The sequence below is a fragment of the Aquila chrysaetos genome, chromosome 11 (assembly GCF_900496995.4).
Source record: "Aquila chrysaetos chrysaetos chromosome 11, bAquChr1.4, whole genome shotgun sequence".
In the NCBI taxonomy this organism is placed as follows: Eukaryota; Metazoa; Chordata; class Aves; order Accipitriformes; family Accipitridae; genus Aquila; species Aquila chrysaetos.
The window spans coordinates 20,194,154-20,214,492 of NC_044014.1; the positions used below are offsets into that span (position 1 = coordinate 20,194,154).

General features: G+C 43.2%; 2 protein-coding genes across 9 annotated transcripts in view; one reads left to right on the forward strand and one right to left on the reverse strand.

Annotated features, from left to right (window-relative positions):
- The window catches only part of ANKRD22 (ankyrin repeat domain 22), a 31,444-nt gene extending 29,658 nt beyond the window's left edge, over nt 1-1,786 (forward strand). For all 7 annotated transcript variants that reach the window (XM_030031614.2, XM_030031615.2, XM_030031618.2 and 4 more), the window contains one exon: nt 675-1,786. In XM_030031614.2, the coding sequence (XP_029887474.1) occupies nt 675-752 (78 nt within the window). In that variant the 3' untranslated portion in view covers nt 753-1,786. The remainder of the gene's footprint in view (nt 1-674) is intronic.
- Nucleotides 1,425-20,182, reverse strand: LOC115348641 (lysosomal acid lipase/cholesteryl ester hydrolase-like). 2 transcript variants are annotated; one of them, XM_030031607.2, is made up of 11 exons: nt 20,168-20,182; nt 17,332-17,406; nt 13,452-13,590; nt 11,990-12,104; nt 10,715-10,913; nt 10,006-10,115; nt 8,539-8,675; nt 7,807-7,947; nt 6,296-6,367; nt 4,907-4,975; nt 1,425-3,360 (listed from the first exon to the last, which is right to left on the reverse strand). In XM_030031607.2, exons 3-11 carry the CDS (start codon nt 13,581-13,583, stop codon nt 3,127-3,129), a joined length of 1,209 nt encoding a protein of 402 aa, XP_029887467.1. In that variant the 5' UTR covers nt 13,584-13,590; nt 17,332-17,406; nt 20,168-20,182; the 3' UTR covers nt 1,425-3,126. The 2 variants fall into 2 exon arrangements, with proteins under 2 accessions (XP_029887467.1, XP_029887468.1); XM_030031608.2 differs by lacking the exons at nt 13,452-13,590; nt 17,332-17,406; nt 20,168-20,182 and adding an exon at nt 11,365-11,448 and having other exon boundaries at nt 11,990-12,037.
- Between the last annotated feature and the right edge of the window lie 157 nt (nt 20,183-20,339).

Below are 20,339 nucleotides of genomic sequence, written 5' to 3' on the forward strand. Positions count from 1 at the left end.
CACAGCTTCCTGGCAGCTGACTTGTTTGCTGTGGGGTGTAAAGCAACGTTTGCTCCATTGCCTTTGTTGGCAAGAGCAACTTTAAAGTCCAATTCCTTCACTGCTGGATTTCCATCAGTAAACGCTGCCTGCATGTCCACTGGATTGGCAGATCTCTTAGCTATCTTTACAGTACCTCTTCTTAACTCAGAGCTGCTCTACAGTTGTTCCTAAGATGCAGGCTGCAGGGGAGTGGTAAGAGCCTTCCTAGGGCCACTGGACAGCATTCTTTTGAGAGGGGCTAAGTCAAGCTGCTTCTGTCATCAGAAAAGCTCAAATGTTGTCCAAATAAACATTGACCTGGAAGTATCTGCATTACGGAGTTGAGGTGAGCAATGTATTGCCCATGTTGCTCTTGAAATCAGCTCTTAGCTTAGCTCTGCACTGACTTTGGACATTAGTCCCAGGAAACAGTGGAATGGCTGTCACTACTGGAAAGGCAGGGAGGACTCTGCCCCTGGCTTCAGCCTGAGTAGTATGAGAACCAGCATGTTCTGAAACCTTTGTTTCAGAGCAAGGATGTGACAGTGAAACTTACGCAGGAGAGCACTGCATCTGGGTGGCACATTCAGGAAAGCTCTTTGTACTTGACCCATCTCTCTCATATTGCAACATATTTCATCTGTGTCTTTCAGGATGGGGAGACTCCCTTAGATATAGCAAGAAGATTGCAGTTCCACAACATTGAAAGCATGCTAAAGAAAAGTTCGTAGTCATCAAGGACTCTTGAACATGCAGAAAATTACCTCATTTGGCAATCCATCTCGCACAGCAGTGGGAGTCCTGCAGAGCGTTGGGGGCTGTTACTTGATAAAGACTTGGTCCAAATCCACCCATGCCTTGCTGCAGACTTTGATTATTTTGTGTGAGACTTGTCAGTACCCCCAAGGCCACGTGGGTTGAAAGGAGTTAATTTGATTTACTAAGCCGTGAATGATTACAATAGTGTTCAAAATATTGCTCTTCTCATCTGCTTCCTCTGGTTTATTACTTGACTTGCGCAGACTGGATTTTGAAAGCTAGCTGTAATATTTCTGGAAGTCTAAACATTGCACATGATGGTTGGCAACCAAATGCAAAAATAAAATTTCCTTTAGAGTGTGTGTTACTTGTCCCAGAGGGGATACACCTGACAACTGAACAATATGCCACAGCAGTTTATACAAAGTCTAGTACCCTTCCTCTTAGTATTTCTATTCCTACAATGGGAGTGACCGGGAAAATAGATCTCTCAGCTTAGCACTTCCTCCTTCCATCCCTGCTACAAGTTTCACACACCTTATTCTTAGTATGTTGCTACAAGGGAAGGATTATCTTCTGTTTTTTTTTCATATAAGAAACAGCAAAAAGAGATTCAATGAGTTGCTGGAGACCACAAAGAAAGCCAATTCCTGGGTTGCTTTATTGCATTAAGAAATAGTAATGAAAATATGTTTGGCACGGTAGAGAAACAAGTCCCTTGACTACATTTCCAATATAGCAGTGTGCTAAAGAAAAAAAAAATCAATAAATGAAATGCTGTTGATGGGAACCAGATGTATCCTTCCCATGGGACTGGACAGGTTACCATGGTTTTCAGAGTGGTGCATGCAGCAGGGGATGCATATACCAAAATAATAATAAATTCATGAGTCTTCTCTTGTATAGGTGAAGGTAGAAGAAAACCTGCAGTGGTAAGCAATGTATTAATGTGGCCTGGCGCTTTGTGATTTAATAATGCAGCAATAAAGGGTAATCTCCTTTCAAATGCTGCTGTATCTTGCTTTCTTGGTCTAACGGATCTTTATTTTTCTTGACAGTTTTGGCCATTTGCTGTAAGCTGTCATAAGTTCAGAAGATAGATGTCATGATCAGCACTGCTAACGGCTGCTAGACTAGGTGCATGGACAGCTGTATTTTTCCTGTGTTGCAGAACACAGATACATTTTTCAGTGTAACTATTCTATTGGACGCTGACTCCAACTCCAAAGGGTTTGGCTGGGCAATATAAGCTTGAGGCCCCACCCAGAAACACCCCGGGAAAAAAAGCTACCCTGTCTGAGCCTGTAATAATGAACACTTCTGGTGTAACCTAGCGACACACACTGTTACCTACCAGATCAGCTTGTAGGTGAGTAGAGGTGAGGCACTTGCATGGATAATGAAGATGCTATCTCTTTGGGCTAATGACCGGAAAGGGAAAAGAGCTGACTGCTTTCCCATGCTGTAGAAATTGCTTGAACAAAGAATGGTCAAGACACAGAGTTATGTAAAAATCAAAGCTGACAGCTCAGAATGCTTGCAACGACTTCATTGCCAGTGTCAAGAATAATTCATGGGGTGGAAGCTGTATTGCTTGGAGTGCAGCTTGCCTGACGGGTCTACATCTACTCATTCCTCAGCTGCCATCTATCGTCTTTGAAGTTGGGGGGTTTAGAGTGCATGGACAAACCTTTGGGTGGTGTGTAGGCAGGGAGGACAGGAGAATACTTGTATGAGTTTTTCTGAAGTTGGATTCCTTCATGTTTGGAAGTCATCTATTGCCTGCTCAGTTTCTTGTGTCTGAAGATTTCTTGGTTGTGTTGACATTGTAGGTAAATGTGAGGAGGAAAAAAGAAAAAAAAGCCAAGTTGTCTGTCAAGTGGATAAATGATTTAATTTAAACTAAGGTCCGTTGTACTTCAACAGAGAAATGAGCAAATCCCACTTTCGGGTTTTCATGGGAAGACACAGATTGGGCACAGGAATGCTTCTGTGGGGTATGTAAGATATACATGAGAACAATAGAGTCTAGGCTTGAAAAATCAGTCTTGTAGAAATAAAAGCTGTCCAAATTAAGTGATCCCTGCACTGTTTGCTCAAATATACTCATGTTTTCAGCTTTTATTCCTATACACTTAAAAATTCTCAGGAAGGCAGCAGTCACAGTAACACCATGGAAAACCTCAAACTATGAGGAAAGCAAGAAACAAACAAATGCGGATAAATACCTCTACTGGTATACTACCTATACTATCATGTGTGTCTGTGTGTTTACCTCTTCCTCCTTATTGACAAATAGAAATTTTGGAGAGTTTTAATGAATGAATCAACACTTGGCATGTGCTTTCAAAAGTATTTTGTTATTAGTTCAATGATTTTCCGATACATTTTCTCAGTTGCATCAAGGCCCCAGATGAAATCAAGATGTCCCCAAGCAGGGAAATGCTCGTGGTAAATGAGATTAGTAATCCGAGGAAGTAGCTTTGCCATGTCCTTGGGATCTGCAAATTTGTCACATCCACCGCTCCAAACAGCAATTGGTGTGCTTATCTTCTCTATTGGGTATGCAGGAGGAGTAGACTGTAAGAAAGGGAGGAGACCTGAGTGAATGCTGTTGTACCAGAAGTTGTGTTTAGAGAAAGGATTCTGTGCAAGCATCTCTTTCCCTTCTGCACTCACTACAGTAAAACAGTAAGGACGAAGGCCACCCTCTCAGTGCCTATTGCCCTGACCCCATTCCCTGTTGACCACGGAAGGAAATGATCCATCCTATTCCTGTGTCTTTCCTTAATGCATGGCTAAGAGTTGTGCTGCAGTTTGACACCTACTCATGCCCTTCAGAGGTGGGGATATGGCAAGAGCAGTGTCTGTGTTTACCAGGCAAGGACCGCAGAGTTGTTGTTCATGGGTGTTCCGTTTCTGGCTTATATACAGTCCTCTTCATGCTTTTATGGGGCATGGAGTGAAAGATAATTAGTTGCATTGTTCCAGACTTCACTTGACACTCCCTCTAGGTCACAGTGTTGCTACTGATGGAGTAATAGCCCGTGAGCATACTTGCCTTGTCTGTCATCACAGAGGAAATCAAAGAAACACGGAAAAGTGGAATGGGGATCTTCTGAGACCTGAGCCAAACGACTTAATGCAGGATGATTATTTGTCTACGAGGTGGTTTAGGGACCAGGCACAAGATGCTTTTAAATTGACCGCTATTATCTAAGGGTGATTCTGTTCTTTTTCTCATTGACTGTTTTTTGGGGCAGTTTCCCAACCATCCAAAGTACTGGGACTACAACATTGCCCATTCCAAACTTTAAACTTCAGTATTTAAAGACCATATGTGTGGATGGAAGGTGTCTGAGGACTCTTTGGAGTCCTTCTCCACCTGTAAAATAACGTGCCACCCATAAAATAACCTGCCCTGACTCAGAAAAGCTCACGACATGTCAACTGATCTGATCAAATCTTAAAAAACTGTCAGGCAAGTTATCGGTGTTGCAGGAGAACCGCAGCATTTCTGAGTGTTGACTAGGTGGTAACCAAAGCTCCTAGTGACCAAGTTTTGTCCGTTTCCTTTTTTCCATACAGGATATGTTAGTTCACCGCAGCAGTAGTCTCCACTGTGCTGTACTGAATCATCCCTTCTGTTTTATTTTTGTGGTAAGTAGCTTCCCAAAACCAAGGTATACATTTCCACTTTTTCTTCCCCCCGCCCCCGTTTGTTTGTTTTTTTTTTTTCCATTCCCCCTTTGGCCAGTCTAGCGCTTAACTGAAAAGCAGACCTTGAGGATTTTTGGGGAAGTGAAGAGCTCCATACTCATGAAGTCCTAGGACTTGGGTGTGGCTCTCAGCCTTTTGGGAATGGCAGGTAAATTGACGTGTCATTGGACACATCCCTGCATCAGTAGGGGAGGCAAAACAAACTTCTGTTAGCTGTCCACAAGGATCTGTCTATGCCTTGTCTGTGAATAGACTTTTACATGTATGAGTATTAGATTCAGGTGAAACATTACCTCAGACCACTCTCCCCCTCTTTAGCGCTCACAGGTGCTGAAATCTGGATTTTTCTATTCTTAGTTTTGCCGGGACCCAAGGATGAGTTCTCTGGAAATCTGTATTGCCTTACCTGGTTGTATTTCTTCATGTTTTCCTTAGAGCCGTAGTCATAAGCTTGAAATTGGTCTGCATGTATTACCTGTTAATATTGTAACAAGGACAGATAAAATGAAAGTGTTAAGAGACAGAGCACAGTGCAGGAGGTGTTTTCTTGCCTTTGATTGAAGCCAAGGCTCAGGCAGTGGGCAGGCTTCCAGGGATTCTGAGGATGGATCGTAGGGTGAGTGGCTTCATTGCCTTTCCTCTTGCTACCACTGTCTCCTGATCCTCAGCCGCCACCCTTGGCATGTTTTATCATTGAAATTTTGCTTGACTATCTTAGTTAGCTAAAGTTGGGGTCCCTGTTTGTGACGCAGAGGTGTGTCAGGACTATTACTAGTCTAGTGTAACATATGATACCTGCTCACACACCTTGACTTTCGTGTGTCAGTTTTGTCTGGTCGGCTCACAGTAGTGGTGACATTTCCAGAGGCTCTGTACCTCTTACAAGAGTTTGGCTATTGGGAGCAGGCTGTGATCAGCTTAACACTAAACTATTGTCATCTTGAATGCATGTTGTCTAGAAGGAAAAAAAAAAAAGATGAATCTGTCTTACTGAGAATGTGTGTGCATATTTTTTATCCAAGCCTTTAAGCAACCGAGGATATGCTAGAAATCTGCTAGCTTGTCTCTGTTTTCTGGGTCTGGGTGCTGGCAGTCTGGATCCTTGGAATTTTAGTCAGGGGTGTGTGCAGGAGCATGCATGTATTTAAGTGCTGGCAGAAGTGGCCACAGTTCTGTGCACATACAGTGATGCGTTTCTGAGCCGATGCTCTCTTGCCCTGGTCTGATTTGGAGCACGGGCAGAACAAGCTTAGGTCTGAGAGTGACGTAAAATGCCAGCAGAGGAGGCAGTTCCCCACTTGCCGCTGGTGCCAGCAGGAGCGTTTGTGTAAGTCAGCTGGCTTTGGGAAGTGATCCAGGCTGCAATTAACACTCTGGGAGAAAAGCTGTAACCTGGATCTCTTCTTTGTCTAGCTCATCCCCTGGCTGCTCAATTTCCACTATCCTCCTACTGCCTGCCAAGTGCCTAGGCTGTGCTTGCGCTCACTTCTGCAGCTTTCAAGGCAAATGTCTTCATAAATAAAAATGAAGGCTGGAAGCCATTAGAGCCCAACATGCAGAGAGGCCTGATATGCCCTGGGGAAATCTCGGTGCCTGATACCAGAGGGGCAATTCAGGTGATGGTCTGGTGAGCCATGGGAAAGAGTGCTCCCTCTGTGGCAGGTGCTCATGGCAGCATGTGAGAAGATGTGATGGGCAGATTCCCAGATCCACTGCCTCTGGAATTCCCTGTAGGTGGTCGGTTGCATAAAAAGCAGTAGTAAGAGTCTGTTTACACATCAGTACACAGTTATACCTGATGCCAATGAATAATGTTCTGTACGGATGTTCCAGCAGGGGAATGTGCTACGTAGGTATCTATCCGACTCTGGAGAGAAAGCAGAAGTGTTATAAAGGCAGTGATCCAGTGCTGTGACAGAATAAAGCTGTGAAGGACCTGAGCAACATACTGCTGCTGTGTTAAAACCCCATTTTCATAGGATGTTCTTCAAATATCAGACAGAAAACTGAGAAGCAGACTTAGGAATAACTGGTTAATAGTATGCATCTGCACACTTTTTCATGAAAGTTAGTCTGTTCCATGAAGATAGTACTACTGTGGGATCCTGGGAAAAAGCTTCCAGTCCTTTCAAAGTAGATTACTCACCTCACAGCAAACCCCCATGCACGTATAAGTCTTTTGAAGATTTATTTTTCTCTTCATTTTACTCCTAGTGCTAAAGAAGGCATACTACAAAACAGATTGTTTTTTCGTCTGTTTGCATTTTCATAGTTCTGTTAAGGAGATGTTCCAATTCCATCTCCCTGCATTCCTCCTCAGACTTGGTATCTTGCCCTGAGAACCACATTTGTGACTTAACCCAAGTCAGGAAAGATCCTTAATGGTTTAGGTCTGCAATTCAAAAGGGCTGCAGTGCCTCCAATTGCTTTTGCATTGAACCTTTGATTCTCATTTCTTTCCCATATGTGCTTTTTGCAATGGTTATAGATGGAGAAAAATAGGCCTCAGACTTTACAGATATTGCAGTAATAAACATTACACTGGCCAGCTTCTGCATACTTTGGACACTGTAAAGGGGATTTAAGACACACTACAGTGCCCATATGTCAGCAAGCATAGGGATAACCCTCTTGTCTTTCCTGTCCCCACTGACTGAGGCACTAGTCTTTGTGAATCGCACTGTAAGTGTGTTGCTCTCCTCAGGCACAGTGGAAGGACGTTCTGTAGCTCTACATGTTGTGGATTGAGCTGTTGGGCTCAGTTCTAAGGACAATAAAAATGGGAGAATGCTCCTTATGGTAGTTCTTTGGGATCAAGTTCTGGTGCAAGTAGTCTGAGAAGTGGCAAGGGAAAAGGAGCTTTTTCCTGCCTTTTAATTATTCCAGTGTTCAGAGGACCTTGGTGTCTGCATGCTAAGGAAGGAAACAGGGAACTGTATGACCAAGAAGTCTGACTCCATCATCCATTGGGTCTTTTTAAAGAGCATCTGTGTATGACCAAAATCTGGTCAGCTTAGCCCCAAAAGAGGGCACATTTATTTACATATGCAATATAGCTCCAGACTTAATTCAGTCCTTTCTTTCTGGGATTGGAATGTGCCTAGCTGTTGGTCCCATCCATCATTAGCTCTAGTCCTGGGTTTGCACCACACAATGCCCTGGCATTCCCTCAGTCTGCTGAGAACTACATTGTGGTTTATGTACATTTACATGCATGACAGTTACTGGACAAGGATAGAGTGCACAAATATAACTTCCAAAATCACTGTAGTTTTACTTTGAGTAGGTGCTCTTGCATATACTTACCGTGTTCAGATTTTTTATGTTGCCTCCAGCTATGTAACAGAGTATATGGCCACAGAACTTATCCAGGCTTGTACATAACTGCGTCACAGGTCCTTTCAGAAATCCAATCTGGTGCATGGTTCCTTTGCAGCCAAACGCTAACTGAGGGAATGGAAAAGCGCAACACTTTTTTTCTTGTTACAGGGCCATTTTATGCAGGAAACTGTTGCTAATAGCCTAGCCTCCTAACTCAGTATTCAAAGATTGCTGAAAGAGCTTGCCCTCCCAGTACCCCTTAAAACACTTTCTTCCCCATTGTGCATCACATATCCTTCCTTCTTCATATTACTGACATCAATCCTGGAGGAAGCCATCCTCACATTTCTAGCGTAGTGACCTCAATGCTCACTCATTTCTGAAGTCCCAGAGGTTGTCATGGTTGTTATTGCAGCTCTGGTTTAGTTCTTCCTGCATGAGGCCAGCAAAATATTAAGAGCACTATTAAACTCTTCAAATTTAAGAGCAAGAGTCCTATGATGAGACAGTTTCACAAGTCTCGTACTTGCTGCTACAAGCCCTGTATCTCCAGTATTTTCCCCACAGAGTTTGGGAACAGATTTTTCAAGAGCACTTGATTCATCCCAAGCTCAGTATCAGGACGTCACCTGTTTGGGAACACTTCATCTGAGGTTGAGTGAACCCTGTGAAAGCAAGTCAGGCATTGGGCCTCTTTTAGAAGGAAAAATGACATACCCTGAGCAGTGGTTCAGGAACACTTGTTATCTTAATCAGAGGGCTTGTAGCATGTGACCCTGTGGTTACTGGGCTCAGAGCGCAGAACATTTTCACCCGTTTAGCCAGCTCAGGGTATGTAGAAAATGCTATGAAGCCTGCAAACACAGAAGGGACAGCCTGAGTTAGTGGCGACATCTTTCACAGACAAAATAAATCAGCAGCAGGTAGCAAACAAGAAGTGAGACTAGATTTGCAGCCCATTGTCTGTTGTCTGTGTTTGTCTGTGCTGCATATTTTACTGAGGGCGAGTGTTGAACCTAAGTCCTGAAATGAATTTTATTTGGGAGACAAAGTTCATTCCGAGGTTTAGAGCACGTCTGGACGTTGCCTTTATCAGAACAGTTTTTGTAGGCACCATGTCAATAAGGTTTTTGTGATAAACTCAATTCCCTCTAAAGTTCAAAAAACTCTCAAAAAATGAGTTTTTCAGATTATAGTCTCTAAAGGTCTATGTATGTTTATGCTTCCATGAAACTGTAGAATAATTAGCTGAATACTGGCATCTTTGAGTGTTTTCAACTGATTGTTTGCATCAAAGGCAGCTGAAGAAAGCCTAGATGGTTAGTTTGTTTTGCCATGAGGGTCTCTAAATACTCTTATGAGTGGAAAAGAAAGAAAAGGTCTGGAGCTGTGACAATATATGATTTTCCCACATTTCCTTCCCTTTTTTCTGGGTTGTTTACACTAATGAACTGGCAGTTGCTCATTTCTAATCAATGACCATTCATGGATCTTACACATAAACCATAAATATCAGGAACTTTCAGCTGATGCTAAAAGAAAGTTAGTTGCATTCAGACTCCATGAAGTGAGTTAATGCTAAAGGCTGGCACTAAGAGAAAATAAGTTACTAATGTTTTTTCTTTCCTAATTTTCAGTCTCTGGCAATACGTTTTTAAACAGTAATATGGCCAGTTATGGCCACTCATGAACTGTGCTTTAAATTGTAATATTGCCATTAAATCACATGACTTAGTAATGTTGAGGTTCCTTTTCCTTGTCTTCTGTTATTTGAAATTATGTGTTATATGTGCTGTTTTACCTTTTTAGTCTTTCCTTCCTGTTCACAAGGAAAATAATTGTATGTTTTAATACAAAAGATGAACTTAATGAAAATTCCTGTTGCTGAGAATTTAAGAAAAATACCCAGTGCCAGTACCTGAAGTGCCCAGTAAATAACCACTTTTTATGTCTCTAATTATTTAAAAAGTTGAAATACATGTGGATTAGGCTTCTTTGTTTATTAAGGGTAAACAAAGCTGGTTTTAGAAAAGTTTTGCATATTTTCCAAATCTCAAGTCAGAAGGCACTTCTACATTTGCTAGCTCTCCACAAACAAGAAAAACAACTGAATCAATGGGGAGACACACCTGCTGATCAGATAGGAACATGAATGGTTGTGAACCATGAGTGTCCTGACATTACCTGCTGTTGTGCCTTCAGAGTGACCAACATAGTATACATCCTTCTGTCCAGTTTTATTCATGATGAAGTACAGCTCTGCTGGAATATCGTATTTACCCATTTCATCAAAGCTACAGGGAAAAACACAAAAAGCTAGCAGATAATTCAGCTATCACAGTGTGAGTAACTGAATGTCAGTTTTGTTCATTGCACCAAGCAGGACCCACTGAAAGACAAGGTTGCACGCTTTGTCTGCATTTTGCTTGAGTTGGGGAAGGGGTAGAGGAGACACAGCTGTACTGCCAGGCTGCCTGATGCCTTGGGCTCTCTGCAGAGGAGGTGCCAGTTTCACCTGTCACTTGCAGCCCTTGGGCAATGGAATTTAATCAGTGCTTTCACTAGCATGGGTTGGTTGAATTCAGCTGTGAGAGATCAGAGATTTCTAGGCAAGGCTGCTCAGCCTGTTCCAGCTGAGGTTCTTGCTCTCACTCTCACAGTACTGTCTCCCTTTTCCTCAGCATTCCTTTTCATTTCCCAGTGTCTGAAATCTCTTCCCCAGTCAATGCTCCCAACTCTGAGTAGTAGTGAGCATCCTTCTTCATCTGGTTCTTTACTCTTGTTGGTTGGTGTAGACCCTGCTCTGATGCTGGTTTAGGTAAAAACCATCAGGCTGAAGCTATTTAGTCCCCTCGGAGTTTCCATCTTAAGTAATTCTCCCTCTACAGAGTACCTGAACTGCCAGAACGCTTTCTGGCTGGGATTAAGGATCTTGTGTTTTAAAGACCAAGTGTTCCCTCGGCTGTTTCCCATCCAGACATCATAGCCAGCATCTGCGAGCAGGAAGCCCAAGCTGTTGTTGGGCAGGTTAGAAATCCAGTGGGTAGCATCTCCTAGAAAAGCATGCTGTAGGAAGACTACAGGCTTTTGCCCTGGAAAAGATGAAAGTATTCTTACATTGGAGCAGCAGTTAATGTGTATTTAAGATTGGGGTGCAGAGTTTAGTTTGTGAGAGGTTTTAAATCTTTCCTTCTTCAAGAAGCTCCCAGGAAAACTATGCATAGATATTGGTCTGAGAAACCTGAAGGATTTGTTCCATTCAAGCAGGAACCATTTCATGACATTTCATAACTATTTCATGACATGACTGGCAAATAAAGAATTTAATGAGGAGGCCTGTCCCCACCTCCTTTTGCACTGGAAAGCCAACTTACAGGTCCCTATATTGAAAGCATCTGCCCACAGCTGAAAACTGCTGAAGGCATAATAGTGTATGGAAGACAAAGAATAATTTATCCAAAGAAGCATATCTACCCTTAGGTCTATTCAGTAACCAACTGAGCAGGGCTGAGAGGCCCCTGACCTAACTTTGCTTAACCTTACTTTGAGAGTGATGCTGGTCCAGATGATCTCCAAAGGAGGAGATCCAAATAGGAGGAGGCATCCAAAACAAATTATTCTATAATTCTAACAAGGAGTAATAAACAAAGTAGCAGTATCCAGGGCACCTTGAATTCCATGTAGAAATTTTTATTCCATTCAGAAAATGTGATGAAACAGATGAAATGCATTTGCTTTTCTTTGATGATCTGATTTCTTATTACCTTCCTCAAGAATATCTCTGTCCTTCAGAAGGCTGGGAATTAATATTCATATGCCCAACCTGAGAGGCTTTGTTGTGAGGCTTCTATTTTAAATGTATATTACTTAGGGTGTTAATGCAAAACCTCCCCAAATCCAGTCGACTAAATCCTCCCCCAGCCCACATGAGGGAAAAAAACTGGGATATGACAAAATAATTAGGAAAGTCTGAAATAAGGACAGAGACACTGAATGTGTGAACTTCAGATGGATACAGAATTCAGGCCACATTCCACACTCCTGACTAGGTGCTCTTCCTGAGATGGAAAGGTGTGCAATATGCCTTGCATGTGCAAAGGGGAAAGGTGGGGACCCCATGTAAGAGTTGGCTCTCAGAATTTCCTTATGTGCTCTAACTGTGTCACACCTGTATTTTGGCTGTTCCTCCCAGCAGGAATTCTGAAAAGACCAAGAATGTATCCATCCTCTGTGGTAACTTGATATTCCTCGCTGGGGTATCCATGATATCTGATAATTTCACTCTGTGGGAAGCCAAGGGGGAGTTTGTTAACATGCAAGTTGTCCTGTTTTGGGGGGTAACCAAGCTAAGCAGTGTGGATGTGGGCTGTTCTGTGATGGTAGTGCAAAGCCACTGGGACCATGGCTGAGAATAAATAATACAGGTCTTGTACAAAGATGCATCAAAGTTTTCTTCAGACCTGCTTAGGTGGTAGTTGTCTGGTATTTGGCCCCATATGATGGGACAAAGCAGAACTGTGTTGAGTGACTAACCTTTTGGGAGATAGTTTGTCATGTTTTGTAAGGCTGATACAGATCATACCTTTCTACAGACTAAATATGTAGCAGTATCCGTATAAGACAGTTGCAAAAGCTGTGTGTTTTGGGCCATAATGAATCCATTCTTGCCAAAGTGTGATTAGGCAAGCCATGCAGGCAAGGCAAACAAGGGTGGAGTTCTTGTCGCTAAGGAACTCATGAGACCACCTACACCTGATTTTGCATGTACTGTGGGGAAATCTTTGGTGATTCAGAGCAAGGTATCTCATCTTGGATTACTTTGTGTTGTGAGAATCTGCTGTTTGAAGAAGGGGTTCAACCTCCCTTGCCACTGTAGTGACCAAACAGGTTGTTACAGAAGGGGAGGACTCTGCTTCCCTTCAGACTAGAAACCAGCCTTTGCCTCCACTGCAAAGGAATATTTCTCTCTGGGAGCATGGACTGTTTGGATAGGAGCATCAAGGTTTCTTCTAGGCGGGTGCTCCCTATCACAATGCTGGAGGGATCTTTGTCCTCTTGCCAGGTTTGCACTCTTCCCTTCTTTGTGCAATAGCCCGAAATACCAACACGTGTTGAGAAAGATGACTGCAAACAAGCGTCATGAGGCATGGCCCAGCCTCATGTTCATCATATATTTGTTGGGGTTCACCCTAAATGCAGGCAGTAAATGTCTGTTGTTCAGGTTGGTATGGATTGAAGCATGTAGTCTGTGCTCTGGCCACAGTCCAGGGCTGAGTCCTGTTGCTGGGGTCAAAATTCAGTAGCCTGGATCTCCAGTGCCTCTCAGGATGCTCTGGGGAGTTGCCTGGCCTTGGAGCCAAAAGTAGCAGCCTGCACTCTTCATTGCAGTGCTATGTGTCTGTCCTCATGCAATGTGCAAGAGTCACATCTGTCTCTGGCACATTCAGAGCTGGCCCTCATTACAGTAGCAACTCTAATGCAGTGGTTTTGGAAAAGGCAGGTTGGGAAAATGGGAAATGTGGAAGGGGCCCTTCTTAGCCTCCTGACAGGGACTGTTAGTGATGGGGCAGTGTTAGTAGTACTGGGAGAGACGCTTTAGAAAGAAAGGGAGAGAAAGCTACCCAACTTACAACATTCATAAAGCATTCAGGGTTGCGAGGTTTCCTGTACTGGCTTGTGTCTGAATTCAGAGTGGAGGGTGTTGTGAATCCTGCTGAAAAGGCAATTCCTTGGGAGCAGAGCAGCACGAGGAGGCACCACATCTTGGGGCTGTGTGAAAGAGCACATGCAGGGGTGTCTGTGTTAGGAAGAGTGTGGTGTGAAATTCCACAGGAAGACCCAAGTGGGGAGCCTCCTGAAGGTTGCCCAAGGTCTATTCCCCAAGGGGCTGCCAGAATAAGGATGTGTGTGAGGAGGGACTGTCTACAGTTCATGCTGTGTAACAGGGAGGGTTGCAGAACAGGTGAGGAAAACACTGGGGGTTACCATGCAAGAATATGCCTGAGCACTCTGCAGATGACAAGGGAGCTGTGGTTGGTAGACAGGGCCAGCTCCTGGTGTGAGTCTAGCAGAAGTTTGACAAAGAAGCATGAGTACCTGAGATGACCATCACCCAGCTTGTCTGCCTTTATCGGCCTCTGCTTCTCTGCCAGCAGGAGAGGTGAAAGGGGAAGAAAGCACTGTTTGTTTCTTGTCTCCTCAGGAATGAGGTGAGAGAGGTTTGGGACGGTCTCTCTTTCCACCTGTCCTCTCCTCCTTTAGGATCAAATACCATTCTTTGTGCTGGTCAGTGGTGTGCTGGGGCGAGGGATCAGTCAATGAGGATCGTGAAGGGTTGTGCAGAAGTCAGGAGTGATTCAGGGACTTTGGGAGGAGATGTAACAGGCTTAGGGGAACATGTGTGCACCAAATCAGTGCCAGGTTGTGCTTTCACCGTGGGCTGATGTGCCCCAGACCAGGTTCATGTTCTGTTTGAAATTAGTTCCTCTGAGAATATGAAGTGAACAAGGTGACCATGTGTGGCTCCCCAGAAGACCCATGAGTCAGTTCGCAGTCAACCTTGTCTTTCAGATGGAAACTGAATCATCTAGGTCCCCGTTTACCATCCTTCAGGTTTTTTCACCATCCCCTTGCTTCCCACTTCTTCCAAGAACCTGCTCTGCTATCCCCAGATAATTGTATTTTTCCTACTGCTATTTCTGAGCTCAAAGTTTCTGTGTCTCAAAATCAATGGCTGCCACCAGCTGAGAAACCATGGAATGATTTGGTTTTAGAGCAGTCAATGATGGATCCTGAGACTGCCTTCATGTTGCCAAGGGCCTGTCTCCTTTATCTCTTAGAAATGTCTGTCCATACTGCAAATCTTGTCTTGGTCATGGGGACGTGAGACCTTGCCCTTTCCTGGTCGAGTAGTGGTACCAGATTAGCTTTTCTGAATAGAAATTGCAGAGTACAGTCTATCTAGCACCAGTTTATGCCGACTCCACCTACAGTAGATATTATTCCAGGTTTTAGTCTTTATTTTCCAGAACACAGTCAATGAGTGCAGGAACACTCCTCTCTGTGAGCTTCCCAGACCTTTATTTCAACATGGAAATTTTGACTCAAATGCTTGCTAGAAAAGGGAAGAGCAGGTTCTGTGTCCCTGAAAGTTACTGGGTGTGGGACTATGAGTTAAAACTAGAGAGCAAGAGAGGTGCTGACATGTTCAGTGCTCCTTGCCCACAAGAGAGCTGCAAGTAGGTAGGATGGGAAGGATGGGATTTTTCTCTCCAATCTGAACAACTGTACAAAAAGAATTCATCCATGAAGCTCAGGACTGTGCTTACACATTCTGGAAAAGACCTTATACATCTATTTGTTGTTGTATGCTGTGCCTACTTGTGTGAGGAGAGAATGAGGGCTGTGAAGAGAAAAGTAGCAGCCATTCTGCATATGGATAAAGACCATAAAGATCAGGCAGGCTACCTAAATGTTCAACAATAGAATCCATGGGACAAAAGGGACACGTAATGCAATGTAAGGCTTCAACTTGTCAAGGCGTCTTGTAAGATTGCCTCACCAGTAATGACTGGAGACATTACTGCTCTTGTAGGCTTGGTTTCCTCAGAAGAACAGGGCATTCTTCTATGACCGCGGTGTGTTTATGTTAGTTCACCTATCTGTCCATCCTGTAATTAACTTTTGATGTCATTGGTAAATATCTGCCAAGTTCAGCACTGAGATACAAGCCTGTAAGGCAGTGGGGTTCGCAGGAGCTCCTGAGGACTATTTGCTGGGGGAGGACTATTCAGTGGGGTTAGTGCCTTGCTGACAGGAAGGCAGGCTGAAGGCAGCTGTTGTATGTTCTACAACCAGGTGAGCAGTCAACAAGAGTGAACTAGCCAACTAGTCAGTGTCCATGTAGCTTCAAAGTAGCCACAGCATGCAAGGTTGGCATCAATTTGGTAGGACACCTGCCTATATTATAGTTTGCATTAGGCATTTAAGCAGACTCAGGAAACAAGTCTTTCTGAAACCAGGCATTGTTAGGTCCACTAGACATGGAGAATCCAATTTTTAATGAAGAACAGAGGTTCTCATGCAGCCACATGTTTCTGGAGTCTGCTTCTAGCATAAGATGTCTGGTATGACAAGACATGTTGGTCTATGAAGTTTATTTGGACTTGGAACTACAGATCAAGAGAAAGTAAGAGTATTCCCTGGCAAGTAATGGGGAAGATGAACAGGATTTGTGGGACTGAGGGAGGGGTAACCAAGAGATTTTTGCACTCTGGATCTCCTTATAGGAGAAGGAGTTTTGACTTTTTCTAATCTTCAGTTTAACATTTAAATTTGACTGAACAAATTTAAAGAAGTCAAACCTCATGAGTCACCAAACAGTTGGAATGAAGCAGCATTTGGAAACACCCAAAACTTTAAACTTGGCATCAAAACACACTTCATTCAATTCCCTTTGTATATCAAATACTTCTTAATTTTTATTGTCAAAAAAGGAAGCCTCACAACTACATACTCAGTCAGCACAACACTCTTTTTTGCTTTCTGCTGTTTTACTCTCTTCTAATGGGGGTAAAATATGCCTCCCTCTCCCTGCACAGAGAATCTCATTTGGGAAGAAAAAGTTCTGCTAATGTCTCAGCTTGTTTTCAAGTCACTACCAAGACTAGTTGAGGCAATGCAGAGGCTAAATTATCCCTCCTGTTAGGGCAAACTTTTCTCAATGCGCTCTATGATCACCTGGCTTAGCTGGCATGGCTCATGGACTTCCAGGTATTCGCCTTTTAAATCAGATACAGCGGGCTAAGTAATATCAGTCTTGGCAGGCCACTGCTCCCCTAAGCTTCAGGAATAAAGACAGTGAGGAGACATTAACAGCTGTTTTATCTAGTGAGATGAAGTTGTAAGGAAATACTGGGCATCGTAAACTGTCATAAAAGAACATACTTAGAAGGAAAAGAGGTCAGAGAGAGAAATGCCCTTGAAAGTTCCTTAGGTACTTTTAAGATTTAGTGAAACTAAGATACAAGCCCTTCAGAAATTCATCCATCTACCCTTGTGCTTTAAGCAGCCTAAAATTTATTTCATATAAGCTGTAAGGCATACATACACCAAACAGAAAAGCAACTGTGACTAAATGCATATGACAATCTGCTGCCTTACTCACTAACAAAACATACATACGTGTGCATTACACAGCAAAAGCAGGAGGTCCAGTTTACACACACTGTTGCAATACTGGGACTGTCATTCCCTTGTTCTCAGACTGAATAAAACAAGTAGAAGAAAATGAAATAGTTGCTCTTTTTCTTCCTTTTGTGCAGGTCAAACTTCTATGTCTTCAAACTTTAGCAAACAAGCACTTCTGTGCATAGCAATAGGCTTACAGATCAGAGAGGCAGAAAGCTGTCTATTCTTACAAGCAACTGCACAAAAGCAAGACTGAAAATCTTTTATGTTCATCAGACAACAGAGAAAGAGATCATGAACACATATGTACAAGCACCTTACCTCTGCTTTGACTGCCCTGCTTGTGTCTTCTGCCGCAGTCTGTCTCCACTAGCAGACTGATTCACTGGCAGAAACCTGTGCCGATAAAAGGAAGTAAAAACACAGTGAACGCTTCGGAGTAGCAGCAGTGAGTGTCATGAGTTGGCAGCTTGTATTGTAGAGCATATTTAAGTGCTGATTTGGCAGTGCTTCAGAAGTGGGGAAATCTTTGTGATGAAAAAGATATTCTGGTTAAATTCACAAACCCCAAATGCACCATGGAGCAGGAGAGTTTAAGAAGTACCTACAAGTCGGTGGTTAGGATGTTTAGCTGGGACCTGGGTGTTCCAATTCCCTGAGGCTGTGGCAGACCTTGACCTGTACTGTTGCCCAACTGAGGGACTGCTCCAAATGTAATCTTTTAAGATGAAGAGAAGGAAGTGTCCAGCTTCTCTCAACAGACTTTCTCAAGAACACTGTCTCTGCTATTGCTTTTCATTTGGTTTATGTTAACTTTAACATTACAGACTGTCCTAAGTCTGTTCTTCAGTGAGCAGCACAACTCATGAAACCCACCTTATTCTACATTAGTGCTCAGAGTTGACATGGCTTCTGTAAGGACCCTCTGGTGCCAAAGAAGGCTTGAACATATCATATAACTTTTCTCCCACTGAGGGAACAAACAAGGGTTCTTGCTTCTCCCAGGCCATTTTCATCAACACTGAAAACATAGTCTCTTTGGACACCTTTGCCTAACTGCTGAATTAGTTGCAGTGAGCTTGAGGGCTCAGTCCTCACTGAAATTGGCTTGATGACCATGGGCAGAAAGACACATTCTGTATCCTTAGGCAGCTGGGCTACAAACAAAGTAGAATACTCCTACACAAAGACCAGCCTTTTCAGCCAATTAACTCATAAGTGTCTTCAGAAGAACTTGTGTTTTATCATGGACTGGTGAGCATTTAGAAGAACACCAGATGAAAGGGATGTGTTCTTGGGAACAGCATTCCAAATGGTACGATGCCTTTGGCTGGTGGGGGAAGGAAAGGAGTGAACTAAGAACAGGATGTCAGTGAAGCCACAGTAACAGTTCTGTTTTACATACAAAGCAGAGAACATTGTTTGGGATAGTGAAAAAGGTAATTTGGTAATTTCTCAGTGAAAAGCATTATAACTTGGCTGCCCTGATGTCTCTAAGTGACAATAACTTTCTTCAAACCATAACTTAACCACCCAGAAGGGCTTCTGCAACATGATGTCTAGTCCCTCCTCATGTCCCAAGGTGGGATCAACAGTCCCCATGATGTTTCTGATGCTGACTGCCCAACCTGTTTTTACTGATTTTCCAGAAAATTCAACACTCTGCCTCCTCTATGGTCTCCCAGATTGCAAGACAGCTGCACAGCTGCAATCTCTTTTGTAGGTGAATTTAGGGGATGCTCTGGCTTCTTTCAGGTATATTACTATTGCATTTCCCATTGTAAGTATTGAAAACTCATAAAGTAGGTCTCAAGTCCTCATGCGTTTCACCTACAAGCAGTGAGTTAGTTGAAGGGCTGACTCTCTGGAAGGTATTTGTCCCCAGGAGTTTGTATTGGGTGTAAGGAATGTCCTTGTCTGGAGGGGAGCTGTTTTGTTTGGATCAAGCTCTACTTACATTCATGGAGCACAAGGAAACAGGACGGGCTTCAGCAGTGGGCTCAGGAGACAAAACAGGCCTGTTGTTTGTCTTGGAAGTGAAAGGGACAGAAGTGGTACCAACCATGGTTAATTTGTTCGGCTAATGAATCATTTCACAGAGTGAGACATCAACCCTTTGGTCATATAGTGTCACCAGTGAACTGTCCTAGTGTAACAGCTGTACCTGCCTTGGTTAGCATCCCAGACTTGGCCCACATTAACATTTGATTCAAACAGAGAATGAGGGTGTCACGCTGAAAGGAAACCCCCAAATGCATTGTGTTTCTTTTCACAGTGAAGCTAAGGCATTTCATTGTGGAGGAACAGTGACCCATAATGCTGTAACCTAATAACCATGGAGGCTACCCTTCAAGTGAGTGTCTTTGTGCAATAACTACCTATTTGAAACAAGACTGGTAAAGCCAGAGTTCCCCCAGGAAATTAAATAAGATGACAGTTTCTTCAGCCCTGTTTTTAAAGCAGCCCTTCCCACTAGTGGGCAAAGTGCTCTAAATACCCATGGGACAGAGATAATGGATTCTTTCTAGCGATGTTTGGGTACTTTTCATTTTAGTGTTTAAACCCCAAAGAGGCTTCTCAGAGTCGTGATAAAGGTTAGAACTGCTCAGCTCTGTGGTAGCTGGTGGCTTCCATGTGAAATAGCAGGAGATGTGAGGTTCCTGCTGGGTTCAGAGTGTAACTTTGAACCAAAGTGTCCCATTGAAGTGCTATTATTACCAAGATGAAATCAGCTCCTTTCTCCCACCCTGGAGAGTTCATGTACACATATCTTGAAAGTATTGTCAGTAGAGATTGAGTCTGCCAAGATTTCTCTATCTCAGCAGCACCTTTGAACCCAAGTTTCCCATCTTCCAGGGACATGCTTGAACCACGAGACTGGTTACTATTTTCTGCTGCGTCTACCCTCCCTTGCTCTTCCTCATAAAAAAAGTGAGCAGCCCTGTTTCAAATGAAGACAAACCATCTTCTTTTCAGAAGTGAGTTTTTTGTGTGAACTCAGTTTTTACTGTCTGGTCATTGTCTCATCTAATAATAAAATTAAACAATACCATAACTGCTAGAATTAGTCTTGGATTACACTATGCCTTTCAATAACTGCAAGCACAATACACAAAGAAATAATACGAAGAATGGAAAACATCCTGAGATCACTGACCGTATCCAGAGAAAGTCAGTGCTTTCATTACTGTTAGGGTCTAAAGAAGAAAGGAGGCTGCAAGAAAACCCTATCTTCTGTTAGCAAAGTACGGTTATTGCAGAATCTATGCTGTATCAATTAAAAAGTGATTACTAACCCACAAGGTTGCCAGAAAACATGAAGTGCACCA